The 14,416-nt window shown below is 36.1% G+C and overlaps 1 protein-coding gene across 1 annotated transcript in view; it reads right to left on the bottom strand.

The window, feature by feature from the left end:
• Positions 1-2,811: 2,811 nt before the first annotated feature.
• The window catches only part of RAB11FIP4 (RAB11 family interacting protein 4), a 115,038-nt gene continuing 103,433 nt past the window's right edge, over positions 2,812-14,416 (bottom strand). Inside the window, exon 13 of the mRNA XM_053707367.1 lies at positions 2,812-7,499. Coding sequence (XP_053563342.1) covers positions 7,383-7,499 — 117 coding nt within the window. The 3' untranslated portion in view covers positions 2,812-7,382. The remainder of the gene's footprint in view (positions 7,500-14,416) is intronic.

The raw sequence follows: 14,416 nt of genomic DNA, 5'->3' as shown, positions 1-14,416 counted from the left end.
TGTTTCAACTTCCATATCACATACCGTCCAGGTTCAAAAAATGGTAAAGCTGACGCTTTATCCAGAAAAGCTAGCCAAACTTCATCTCAATCTCCACCACATTCTATACTCACACCTGAATATTTCTGTGCCTTGGTAACACCTTATGAATTTCTACGTAAAACTCAAAGGGAAGACCTCACTTACCCTAAGAAGAAATTACAACAGAAGGATGATTATCTCTACTATCATCAGGACAAAATCTTCATACCACCTCCTCTTAGAACAGAGATCTTAAGCAATCATCATGATTCACCCCTCGCAGGACATCCAGGGATCAGTAAGACCTTAGAATTATTAAAGAGGAACTACTGGTGGTCAAACATAGACAAATCTGTAGAAGACTATGTTAAAACCTGTGAAACTTGTGCTATCCTTAAACCAGAAAAGGCTCGGCCTTATGGATACCTAAAATCTCTTCATATATCCGACAAGCCTTGGCAGACCATCGGAATGGATTATATAGTCGATATCCCATTATCCTACAATTGTAACACTATTCTAGTGGTGGTAGATCTATTAACAAAGATGGCGCACTTTATTCCCTACCGAAAATTACCCACCTCTTCAGAAACTGCTCAGTTATTTCTACATAACATAGTAAAGTTACATGGACTACCTTCCATCATCATAACCGACAGAGGATCTCAGTTCACCTCTAAGTTTTGGAAGGCACTATGTAAAGTCCTTCAAATCGATTAGAGATACAGTACAGCATTCCATCCACAGACAAATGGACAGACAGAAAGGGTAAACCAATGGTTAGAACAGTACATCAGATACTACTGTTCTTTTCACCAAGACCAATGGTGTGACAAGATTTCCACCGCAGAATATGCATACAACAATACTTTGAACGTATCTACAAAAATGACTCCGTTCTATTCTAACTATGGATATCATCCAACATTTCATCTTTTCCCTCATATGAATACCACTTCTCCAAAAGTTGATGAGACAAGCAACAGCCTAGCTGAATCATTTGGTTTCCTCAAAGACAACATTAAAGAAGCACAGATGAGACAGAAGAAGTTTTACGATACTAGAAGAAGAAGACCCCCAGCCTATTCTGTGGGTGATAAGGTATGGCTTTCTACTAAAAATCTAAAATTGAATACACCCAGTAGAAAATTCACTCAACTCTTTATTGGTCCATTCCCTATCACCAAGGTGGTGAATGAAAATGCCGTCACTTTGGATCTTCCTCCTGAATATAAGTTTCATCCGACATTCCATGTCTCTTTACTGAAACCATATATTGAAACCAGACTTCAATCAACCAATTCATTACTTCCACCTATAGTCATAGATGAAGAAATTTATGAGATTAGTTCAATTCAAGACTCCAGATTACTCAAAGGAAAACTCCAATATTTAATCCGATGGAAAGGATACCAACCCAATGATGATTCCTGGGAACCTGCTGATAAAATCTTCGCTTCAAGATTGATTTCTGCTTTCCATCGTGCTAATCCTGGCAGACCAGGTCCTGGTGCTGCGGTGCAGCCCCTTTGACGGGGGGTCCTGTAACATATATTTTAGTGTGGTATGTTTCTTTAAGACCTGCTCTATAAACTCCCACAATCCCTAGAGCACTCTGTCAATTATTCTGAGTTTGTGCAGAAACTAAGAAGCCTGACTACTTGTTTCCAAGCTACCACTTATTCATTTCATACTACTCCAATTGGGATATAATTTCAAGGGAAAGGACATTCTCATCTAAACTGCTTGCTGCAGTTAATCAAAAGACCCACACATTGTTCTATCATTAGAGACAAGAGTCTCTTTGCTTATTAAGCTGTTCACCTTTACCTCGTATCAAAACCATTCAGCTGTTTCTGAATCCTGCATCCACCTTCCAGGACGGGTATAACTTTCAACCACATCCCCTGCTATTTGCGGTTGTAACCGCCAACAAACAAACATAATACGGCTTGATATTCTCCATTAACGAAGCTGCCGTTTTTCCAAGCTCCTGATTGGTCCTCGGCCTCACACCCCCAGCGTGACGTTACGGCAGAACCGAAAGAGCCCTCAGAGACGCAGTAGCTTCATCAAACACGCTGTGACTAACAAAGCACCTTATTGGAGCAAGTTGACACACCTCCTCAAACGTAAGTAACGGATTATACCGAAGCATTAGTTTTACTTGCAGCCTGTCTTTAACGTACTACAAGGGGACATTGTATATCCCAAATTTAAAGGGACACTACTGAAATCTTATAGTTGCCTATGTAAAGTGAACTAAAATACCAATTCAAATATTGCAACTCACCTATTACTTTTGCTATTCAGAATTACATCCTAAACAACTTACAGGACTATATATTCTCTCCTGTAACCAATAAACAAGATCTTCCTTAAAGGGACAATATCCACAATTTATCAATTTGTAATCTTTCAACAGTAGAACTGCAGTTGTGATCCTAATACATTTAACACTTTCCTCAAAGGAATCTAACTACTTCAGATTAGCTGCATTACAGATGTATACACACATTTACAGACTCCTGCTGTTTTCTGTTTATGTTATCTGTCTTTTCATATGCAAGGAAGGGGGGAGTGTCCAGCCCCTTTCAGTGGGTGTGCCAGCCAAACCTTATTAACAGTGCTAAATTGGGAGATTCTAAGTAAGTTTTTAAAAGGTTTTATACTGGATTTTTAGATCAGTATCTGTGTATATTCTTGTTTATAGTAGTGCAATTATATGAAAATATGTATATACTACCCCTTTATATAAAAAAATTAAATTCACACATGAATTACTCCAAGTTTTTCATGCAGAAAAATCAGATGATTTATTTACACAAATTACTAGAATAAACCTTTGGGGTCGTCATAAATTGAGAGTGAATAACCATTTATCCAGTAAAAAAAAAAGTTACATGCAACAATTTAATTTATGTCTCCACAATTTATATTGTTACGTAGGTGTTGGAATCAAACGATAATTGAAATTAAGCCTTTTAATAAACAAATAAAAAATAAAATAAAAAAATAAATTACACAAATATGTGAGACATTCTGGAGTTACATCTGGAATTACAATAAAGTCAAAAGAAAATCAATATTTTAAGTGTTATTTTTCTAATTAAAATTACTACAGCCTTCCAGGTATCTTTCAATATTTAGGTACATTCATCATAACAGTCATAACAATAGACACATTTGAAATTAAACAAAGAATCCAGTGTACTAAAAAGTTTTTAAGTCATTTTTGTTACATTTGAGTTTTCAAGTTTTTTTTTATTTTCAGCAAATATTAACTTTTTAGTAGATTTACATTTATATATCAAACTTGTGTATTGTATGCATGTTACATATTTTCAGAAAAATAAAAACAATAGTATTTATCTTTGGGTCTTTTTTTGCGCCTTAGAGATTTAAAAACAAAAATAATAACATAAAAATAGATGTTTCTGCTATGGAGAGCTTTGGGGAGCTGTCATTAACAACAAGTTGTTTATAGGGATCATTTGCACACAAACATGATTTTCTATTAGTTCAATATCAATTCATACTTAAACTTTTTAATGCAAAAATATGGAGCAAAGCTTTGTTTTGATACGTTATTCCATCTAGAATGTATTTGATATTGTGTGGCTTAATAATAATAGATAGATAGATATAACAAGAGTGGGTTTGATAAGTACTGTATGTGTTAACACCCTTAAAGGGATACTGAACCCACATTTTTTTTCTTTCATGATTCAGATAGAGCATGCAATTTTAAGCGACTTTCTAATTTACTCCTATTATCAATTTTTCCTCATTCTCTTGCTATCTTTATTTTAAAAGCAAGAATTTAAGTTTAGAAGCCGGCTCATTTTTGGTCCACGACCTGGGTTGTGCTTGCTGATTGGTAGCTAAATGCAACCACCATTATACAAGTGCTGTCCAGGGTCTGAACCAAAAATTGTCTGGCTCCTTAGCTTAGATGCCTTCTTTTTCAAATAAAGATAGCAAAAGAACGAAGAAAAATTGATAATGGTAGTAAATTAGAAAGTTGCTTAAAATTGCATGCTCTATCTCAATCATGTGGGTTTAGTATCCCTTTAAAAAGAACATTCAATACAATGTAATTAAGGAATAACATGATCATGGTTTGTAATACGTCCTACAGTTACAGGCAATTATTACAGAATGCAACGTAATCAGAAGAGTAAGGCAGTCATATCCATTCCCCATCAAGCTCTCCGTTATAAAAACTTAGTTTTTAATATCCTTATATTTCCAATATTTAAATTACTTCTAATTCAGCAGATTATATCTAAGTAAAGAAAAACACCTGGATGTGAAAGCTGTTGCACTATATGTCGTGAGTAAAAATTGGCCGCCAGTATGTTTATGATGTTTATAAAAGATAAGAACAAATAGAGTATTGCTTTGTTTTTAGGAAACCATGCCCCCAAGTTATTATTCTACAACTTTAATAATAAAAATAAATACCTGTATAGCACACAACCTCAAACGACTTGTGGAACTGATAACAGGTATTATTACTACCCAACGCTACTCATTTTACCAACCTCAGAAGGATGAAAGGCTGAGGGGACCATGCCAGAATTGAACCTGCAACCCATGGGTTGCCACAGATCTCTGTAACAGTGCCTTAGCACAATGAGCTATCTGTCTGGCTTTATTATTATCCAATAATTTCACTACTTTGTTGGGGGTTTGTAGAAAATGTGTTATATGTACACTTCTGTTTAATTCCAGTAGCCAAATCTTGTGTAAACTTCATTCGTCGGCCGAAATTACTTTCATATTCCACGAAATTCGGAAAACTGGATACTTCTCTATAGTTATTATAGATAGCTAAGTACTCCAGAGTTATAGATGTGGAGCCATTGTCAGGAAACACAGAAGCTCTGGCACGTGAGTATGCAAGGCGTCTGGTCTTATATACAGAGAAAAGTCTCAATGCAAACATTTTCCACCAACAACCATTATGGAAAAATTAACAGTATTCTGAAAATTATATATTGTATTTCTTTAAAGTGATTTAGGGACATGGTTTTACCCAAGTAACATGTAACATCAGGAAATATTCCACCATTCAAAGAGGTACACAATTAGATAAACCCAGAAAAAAATAATATACATTTTTTAAGACAATTTACAATACAGATTACTCTCATCATCACAAAGCAGCAACTGCACTAACAGGTATAAAGGTTTTCATTTTGCCATCAGTGATGTCATCAAAACACATACACCTTGTAATTTTACCAGATTTGTGATGTTAAAAAAATCTGTAAAAATACAGATTTTTTTTTTCTTAAATAATTATTATAATAGATGTGGCACAAAGAATACAAATCTCTAATTTATTTACACATTTACAGCATAGTGAAAAATGTTGATAAACGCTTAATGGAAAATATATCAAAATGTGATGTAAAGGTTGAAGGCACAAATAACAGGAACTTAAATTCATGCACAATATCAATACAAACTGTGCAATACAGCTACAGAAAATCATGTAAACGCCTACTTACATTCAGTATTTAAACATACTGGAAGTGCAACACATACTGCCTATATACACATTGTTTAAAGATTTCCCAATATGACTTGCAGAAACCTAATTATTGAAGGTGTCTTAGTACAGGAATTGTGTCATGTCGACACATAAAAATAAAAAATAATTTTTTATTTTTTTTTAATAGAAAACATTTTTCAAAGTATTCATTTTAATAATTTATTTTTTTCTCCCCATTAAGCATTAACTTATTGTTTACACATTGTGGTAGCTTACATTGTAAACTCTTTTGGAAATTAAATATAAAATGGTACTAGCAAAAATAGCATAGAAAAAAAGAATAGAATTTAGATAAAAAAAATCTCTTCATAATGTATTTGTCCTCTATATTTTAAATGTTTTGGGGGGTTTCGCTCTGATTTGTGATTTTCTTTTTATCAAAAGTATTACATTAGTTTTGAAAAAAAATATTTTTTTTTGCCACTGTTTCATATTTTGTATTGTCTTGAAATTTTTATAAACTAAAGAAAAAATGTGTTTCATGGTAAAAATAAAAAAAATTAAAAAAGCTTTTCATGGAAGAAATAAGCAGTACCATTATTTTTTACATATCCATTTTTTCCACAAAAAAATATAAAACTGATCTAAACTTTTCTCTTTTGCTATGTATGCAGCCTAATGAATTTGCATTTTTGTCTGTATCTAACAGAGCCATATACAATATTCTCAGCTTTAAATAAACTAATACGTAACCAAATTATAAAAAATCATTTAACAAAAAATATTTTAATATTTAGCATTACAATTTGGAAGTATTTTTTATAAAAAAAATTTTTTTGAGAAAATAAACCTAAACAGTAATTTAAGCTTTTGGGGAGTAAATTTTCTGTGAGTGAATAATTAAAAAATTAGTTCAGTTATAAATAATTCTCAAGTACCTATATGTAGCATTATATGCTAAAAATTATTTTATTTTATGTTTTATATTTTTTTCTATTGAAATCTAAAGCTCCTGAAAACTGTAACAGGTCATCAGCTATAGAGCTCTCTTCTGATGTCACTCATACTACTTCGGTTTCCCTATTTATGTCCAGATTTCTTTAGAAGAGAAATTAGACCTCTGAACCCTGTCAAAGTTCAACTAAACCCCTCCCGTTCACATATGGTCACATTCTCAGACAAACTAAGTTCCACCCAGCACTGCCTAGCCTGGGCCAGTCTTATACTTCTTGTCCAAACATTTTATGTGATAAAGGACAGTTGAACATTTCTGCTCTAAGGAAGAAACTGTTAGTATATAATGCTGCATATAGGACCTATATAAACTATGCAGACTATCCATGAATTGAAGCAGTTAGGTTGCCTTGGTAATATTGACCCCACCTGTCTACACAGGAAAAGCCTTAAAATGTTTGCCCATTTGGCACAATTGAAGGTCAATTGCCTCAACTATACAGCCATTTACCTAAGATTTAATAACCAGACTATAAGTCTAACAAGTTAAAAATGCTGACCATCCAAAAAGCTTATACTTCCAAACTCAGTTCCGACTTTGAATTCCAAGAGGTAGAGTCATATTTTGGATCCAGAAAATCCATATCTTCCAGTTATAGCCTCCTACAGAACAGCAGCAAATGTGAGTCATTGGCTCACGAGAGCATGAGACAAAGCAAATTGTAGTTCACAAACAAAAACAAAGAATTAACAAACAAGTTCATCAAAGCAACACAAACACACTGGTACACCCCGGAGTGTAAATATATAAAACTATATTTATAAACTGTCGTCACAGTAGAAGAGATCCAGAGTAGCTTGTGTAGAAATATTTGCTGTCTCCCCAATCAGTGTTGGAGAAAAGTTAATTCTTGATTTCCAATATAGAAGGATTATGGTCCAAAATGGCTAAGATGATTTTGTCCATATACTGTCGTAAACGATAGTTGATTTCTTCTTGTTCTTTTAAAGCTTCCATCAGCTGAAACAAAAGAATATCAATGGCAATAATTAACTTTCTTTATTTATAAGACAGCCAAAATAATTTACTTGTTGGATTAATACTTAATTCTAGCACATTATTATAAATCTATTGTTATATTATATGTATCAAATGGAAGACATGACCTTACATACACACGTACCGCTGTGCAAATATATTCTCTCAGTAACGGTTAAGGGAGAGAGTACTCTGATCCATTTTACCTGTTGGAGTGTATTAAATAGTTTACACATAGATCCTTTATCTTTGTTTTGTAATTTGAAATAGCTGATTTTCTCTGTTAAAATCACAACATATACTGAAAATACAAATTATTTTGTATTCTCTAATAAAAAGCTATAAAAACAAGTCAGCAGCAGACCAAAGCATTCTCTGCAAGTTCAGACCATTTAAATGGGCTTTGTTTACAATTAGCAAAAAATCTATTTCCTATACAAAAATAAACATGAAGGGGCAATTTCCAAATTTCCTATACAAAAATAAACATGAAGGGGCAATTTCCAAATTATACTCTTCAGCTGGTATAACAAGCCATTGGTAACCCAATACGAGGAAACCAGTTTTACAGTACAATGTCCCTTTAAATGGATTTGAAATCCCACAGTTTTGTCATGATTCAAATAGAGTGTACAATATTAAGAACGTTTCCATTCTACTTATATTATCAAGTTTACTATGTTCTCTTGGTATCCATTGTTAAAAAGCAGACAGGTAAGCTCAGGAGTGTGCATGTGTTTGTACTATATGGTAAGAATGCTTTTAACAATGTCATACATTGTGCAACCACTGCTGCCACCTAGTGCTAAAAAGGTCCCATGTCCCTTTTTACGGACTGAATGCCCACTAGCTGATAAGCAGAACCCCCTCTACAAAAACAAAGGGACAGTATGTAAAACATAGTAAGCAAAACGATGTATTCAAAGCAAATATTAACCTGAGAATAATATGTAGATGTATTTTTACAATTATATAGAGTTGTATAAATATTGATATAAATGTAAAGGTTAAGTTTCCAAAGTACTTTAATTTTTATAAAGTTATGGGTGACATCATGTTTAAACTTAAGGTTTCCCTTTATCTGTCTCTTCTAAAGACAATTAGAAAAAGATAAAACAAGCAAGAAAAAAGACTGTGCAAACAATGTGCAAATGTGGAAACCCGGTTAGAAAATTACTGTAACAATTCTATTTTCAACAGAGCCTTGTTTGCAGTCACTTTGATTGCCTGTTTTAGATCTGTCCCTAATCGTCCTGGCATAAACACAACTACCAACCATAGATTGCAGAAGAGATGCCGCTGTGCACTTCCTATGCATATGGCTCAGCATGCTGGTATAGGGAAAAGGGAGGAAATAGAATACAGAGCCATGAATCGGGTTGGGTCCAATGAGTACTAGTGGCAATCTGCAGCATTCAGCAAAGCCTCTGGAAAGAGATGCACCCAACCCATTATGTGCTAGATTACAAGTGGAGCGCCAAATTATTACGCTCCCGTAAATAGGCAAATTTGCCCGTTTGTGGGAGCGCAAAATTAACCAGCCATTACAAGTGGCTAGCTATTGCTACCACGAGCACGTGGTAGCAATTCGTACTCAGAAAATTAACCAGAGATCCGGTACTTGTAATACCAGGGCACATTATCGTACGCTGGTATTACAAAGTGGAGCGCTAATATCGCTTGCACGCAATCGATATTTAGTGGTCCACTTGTAATCTAGCTCTATATGAGTCTACAATCCAGCATCAAGTGTTATACCTAGCTGGGGTTGACAATTTTGGAAGCCAGGAAGAACATTAGTGCCAGCTGAATATTTTTCTCTGTAAGGACATTTTCTCAGGACCTGTCAAGCCTTCATATAAGTATAAACAATTTTATTAAAAGGACTTTTAAAACCTCTTGCTTTTGACTTTTCTTACACTCCCTAAACAGCCCAAAAAGCAAATTCTGTAACCTGCAAATGCAGATAAAATCGCTGGTTTAGGCAATTGCAGCATTTTGAAAATCTAGAATACAGATTTTGCTTTTTGACCTCAGTGCTAAAGAACTAAAAAAGAAATATAAACCAACTAATTTAGCATTGTTTTCCTTTAAACAAATCTGAACACCTGATTTTAGTACCACAATGCAGTCAATTCAATTTTTAAAGTAACCGAACGTTACCATTACATTAAAGGGACAGTCTAGTATAAATTAAACTTTCATTATTCAGATAGGACTTTTAATTTTAATCAACTTTCCAATTTACTTTCATCAACAAATTTGCTTTTTTCTCTTGGTATTCTTAGTTTAAACTAAACATAGGTAGGCTCATACGCTAATTTCTAAGCCTTTGAGGACTGCCTCTTATCACATGCTTTTTAAATCTCTTTTCAACACAAAGAGACAGAAAGTACACGTGGGCCATATAGATAACACTGTGTTCAGGCACAGGGGGTTATTTAAGATTTAGCACAATACAATGCTTAATTTAAGACAATATATAATAAACAGTCACAGTCATGTGATCAGGGGGCTGGAAGAAGGTTCCTAGATACAAGGTAATCACAGAGGTAAAAAGTATATTGATATAACTGTGTTGGTTATGCAAAGCTGGGGAATGGAATCTATCTTTTAAAACAATAAGAATTCTCTGGTAGACTGTCCCTTTAAACTATTGATATTGTTTCCCTGACACATCCCGATTGATTTTATTTTAGCTCTAACTGTCACTTTGGACTTATATTTTCTTTGCTGCCTCATCCTGTCAACACTACATGAAAATATAAAGGCTTCAAGATCAATTCTCAACGTTAGACCTTCTTCTAGGCCGATAATGATGGAAGGTACTTGATCAAGTATAAAAAAGTTTTTATAAACCAGTAGGGAAAGTCTTAACAAAATAATGCGTCAATATAAGGTAAAACAGATAAAATATATTAAACTTGCATGATTCAGAAAGAACCTGTCGTTTTAAGACACTTTTAAATTCACTTACATATTCAAATTTAGTTTGTTGCCTTGGTAATCTTTGTTGAATAGGGATATGTACATATGCTATACTACTGGGAGCTCGCTGGTGATTGGTGGCTACACACAATTGTCTCTTGACTTTGGCTCACCATGTTTTCAGATAGCTTCAAGTAGTGCATTGTTTTTCAGGAGCTGCCTTTAACTATGTGTTTAATCTTTTTGCAGGGGTTAAACACACCGTTATATACAAGCAAAAATACAATAATAAAATGCTCTAACATATTTTGCACTTTTATATCCCTTTAATTGCATGTCATAGGCAAATGTCACATATAAATTAGAATCAGCACCTAATATATCCTGTATAAGTGTATATTATTATTATCAGGAATTTGTAGAGCGCCAACAGATTCCGCAGCGCTACAACCATAGAGGGCCCTGCCCAGATTTGCACTGTTGTAGTTGGCTCTTATGCGGGTGATCTACAAACAGCTGGGCTCCTAGGCTTACATGCTAAGGGGTTCAAGGGGATAGCAATGGAGTTAGGAAAGGTTAGTGTAGGCTGTATGCATCCCTGAATAGTACAGTCTTTAGGGAGCGCTTGAACCTTTAAAAACTAGGGGAGAGTCTTGTGGAGCGAGGCAGAGAGTTCCACAAGATGGGAGCCAGTCTAGAGAAGTCTTGTAAACAGGAATGTGAGGAGGTAACAAGAGAGGAGGAGAGGAGGAAATTGTGAGCAGAGCGAAGGGGACGGGAGGGAGAGTATCTGGAGACAAGGTCTGAGATGTGTGGGGGAGGGGGGGGCAGTGCAGTTGAGGGCTTTGTATGTCAGAGTGAGAATTTTGTGTTTAATCCTGGAGGCAAGAGGAAGCCAGTGAAGGGATTGGCAGAGAGGTGCAGCAGATGAAGAGCGACGTGTAAGGAAGATGAGCCTGGCAGAGGAATTCATTATGGATTGTAAAGGAGCTAGGCGGCAGCTAGGGAGACCAGAGAAGATTATCATGTGGATAATTGTTTTTTCCCAGTGTTGTAAAAAGTCGACATTACAGTTTATACCTTTTTATTACACTTCATAAAATGTGTATGTAACTGATGTAATTCATTCATAGATTACTCTGGGATTAAGAGCCCTGCACTGTGGACCTATTTTTGGTTCTGCTTCAGAGAAGGGAATTTAATCTTACGCCTAGATTTAGAGTTCTGCGGTAGCCGTCAAAACCAGCGTTAAGGGGTCCTAACGCTGCTTTTGGCCGCCCGCTGGTATTTAGAGTCAGTCAGGAAAGGGTCTAACGCTCACTTTCCAGCCACGACTTATCCATACCACAGATCCCCTTACGCCAATTGCGTATCCTATCTTTTCAATGGGATCTTCCTAACGCCGGTATTTAGAGTCTTGGCTGTAGTGAGCGTTAGAACTCTAACGACAAAACTCCAGCCGCAGAAAAAAGTCAGGAGTTAAGAGCTTTCTGGGCTAACGCTGGTTCATAAAGCTCTTAACTACTGTGCTCTAAAGTACACTAACACCCATAAACTACCTATGTACCCCTAAACCGAGGTCCCCCCACATCACCGCCACTCTAATAAAATTTTTTAACCCTTAATCTGCTGACCGCACACCGCCGCCACCTACATTATCCCTATGTAACCCTAATCTGCTGCCCCTAACATCGCCGACACCTACATAATATTTATTAACCCCTAATCTGCCCCCCCCAACGTCGCCGCTACCTTACCTACACTTATTAACCCCTAATCTGCCGACCGGACCTCGCCGCCACTATAATAAATGTATTAACCCCTAAACTGCCTCACTCCCGCCTCGCAAACCCTATAATAAATTTTATTAACCCCTAATCTGCCCTCCCTAACATCGCCGCCACCTAACTTCAAGTACTAACCCCTAATCTGCCACCTAACTTCAAGTCTAACCCTAACCCTAACACCCCCCTAAGTTAAATATAATTTAAATCTAACGAAATAAATTATTTATTATTAAATAAATTAATCCTATTTAAAGCTAAATACTTACCTGTAAAATAAACCCTAATATAGCTACGATATAACGGATAATTATATTGTAACTATTTTAGCATTTATATTTATTTTGAATCAGCCAATCAGTTACAAGTTCAATCCGATTGGCTGATCCAATCAGCCAATCAGATTGAGCTCGCATTCTATTGGCTGATCGGAACAGCCAATAGAATGCGAGCTCAATCTGATTGGCTGATCCAATCAGCCAATCGGATTGAACTTGAACCTGATTGGCTGATTCAATCAGCCAATCAGATTTTTCCTACCTTAATTCCGATTGGCTGATAGAATCCTATCAGCCAATCGGAAATCGAGGGACACCATCTTGGATGACCTCATTTAAAGGAACCTTCATTCGTCGTTAGTCCATCGGTGAGGAAGGATGGCTCTGCGTCGGCTGCTTCAAGATGGACCCGCTCCGCTCCGGATGGAAGAAGATAGAAGATGCCGCCTAGATGAAGACTTTGGACCCTCTGGAGGACCTCTTCTTGCCGGATAGGATGAAGACTTTGGACCCTCTGGAGGACCTCTTCTTGCCGGATAGGATGAAGACTTCGGACCCTCTTCTGGACGGATCGGTGATACCCGGCTGGGTGAATACAAGGTAGGGAGATCTTCAGGGGCTTAGTGTTAGGTTTTTTAAGGGGGGTTTGGGTGGGTTAGATTAGGGGTATGTGGGTGGTGGGTTGTATGTTTGTTTTTTTTCAGGCAAAAGAGCTGATTTCTTTGGGGCATGCCCCGCAAAAGGCCCTTTTAAGGGCTGGTAAGGTAATAGAGCTGTTAACTTTTTATTTTAGAATAGGGTAGGGCATTTTTTTTTATTTTGGGGGGCTTAGAGTAGGTGTAATTAGTTTAAAATTCTTGTAATCTTTTTTTATTTTTTTGTAATTTAGTGTTTGTTTGTTTTTGTAATTTAGTTTAGTTGATTTAATTGTAGGTAATTGTAGGTAGTTTAGTTAATTTATTGATAGTGTAGTGTTAGGTTTAATTGTAACTTAGGTTAGGATTTATTTTACAGGTCATTTTGTAATTATTTTAACTGGGTAGCTATTAAATAGTAAATAACTATTTAATAACTATTGTACCTAGTTAAAATAAATACAAAGTTGCCTGTAAAATAAATATAAATGCTAAAATAGCTACAATATAATTATTCGTTATATTGTAGCTATATTAGGGTTTATTTTACAGGTACGTATTTAGCTTTAAATAGGATTAATTTATTTAATAAGAAATAATTTATTTCGTTAGATTTAAATTATATTTAACTTAGGGGGGGTGTTAGGGTTAGACTTAGCTTTAGGGGTAACTACATTTATTATAGTAGCGGTGAGGTCCGGTCGGCAGATTAGGGGTTAATAAGTGTAGGTAAGGTAGCAGCGACGTTGGGGGGGCATATTAGGGGTTAATAAATATAATGTAGGTGTCGGCGACATTGGGGGCAGCAGATTAGGGGTTCATAGGGATAATGTAGGTTGCAGCGGTGTCCGGAGTGGAAGATTAGGGGTTAATAATAAAATGCAGGGGTCAGCGATAGTGGGGGCGGCAGATTAGGGGTTAATAAGTGTAAGGTTAGGGGTGTTTAGACTCGAGGTACATGTTAGGGTGTTAGGTGCAGACTTAGAAACTGTTTCCCCATAGGAAACAATGGGGCTGCGTTAGGAGCTGAACGCTGCTTTTTTGCAGGTGTTATGTTTTTTTTTCAGCCCAAACTGCCCCATTGTTTCCTATGGGGAAATCGTGCACGAGCACGTTTTTCAAGCTGGCCGCTACCGTAAGCAACGCTGGTATTGAGAGTTGAAGTGGCGGTAAATTATGCTCTACGCTCCCTTTTTGGAGCCTAACGCAGCCCTTCAGAGAACTCTAAATACCAGCGTTATTTAAAAGGTGCGGGGGGGGGGAAAACACGCGTA

This window comes from Bombina bombina, chromosome 1 (genome assembly GCF_027579735.1).
Source record: "Bombina bombina isolate aBomBom1 chromosome 1, aBomBom1.pri, whole genome shotgun sequence".
Classification (NCBI taxonomy): Eukaryota; Metazoa; Chordata; class Amphibia; order Anura; family Bombinatoridae; genus Bombina; species Bombina bombina.
Note: the sequence above shows the minus strand (reverse complement) of the source record. Positions and strands in the feature narration are given on the sequence as shown.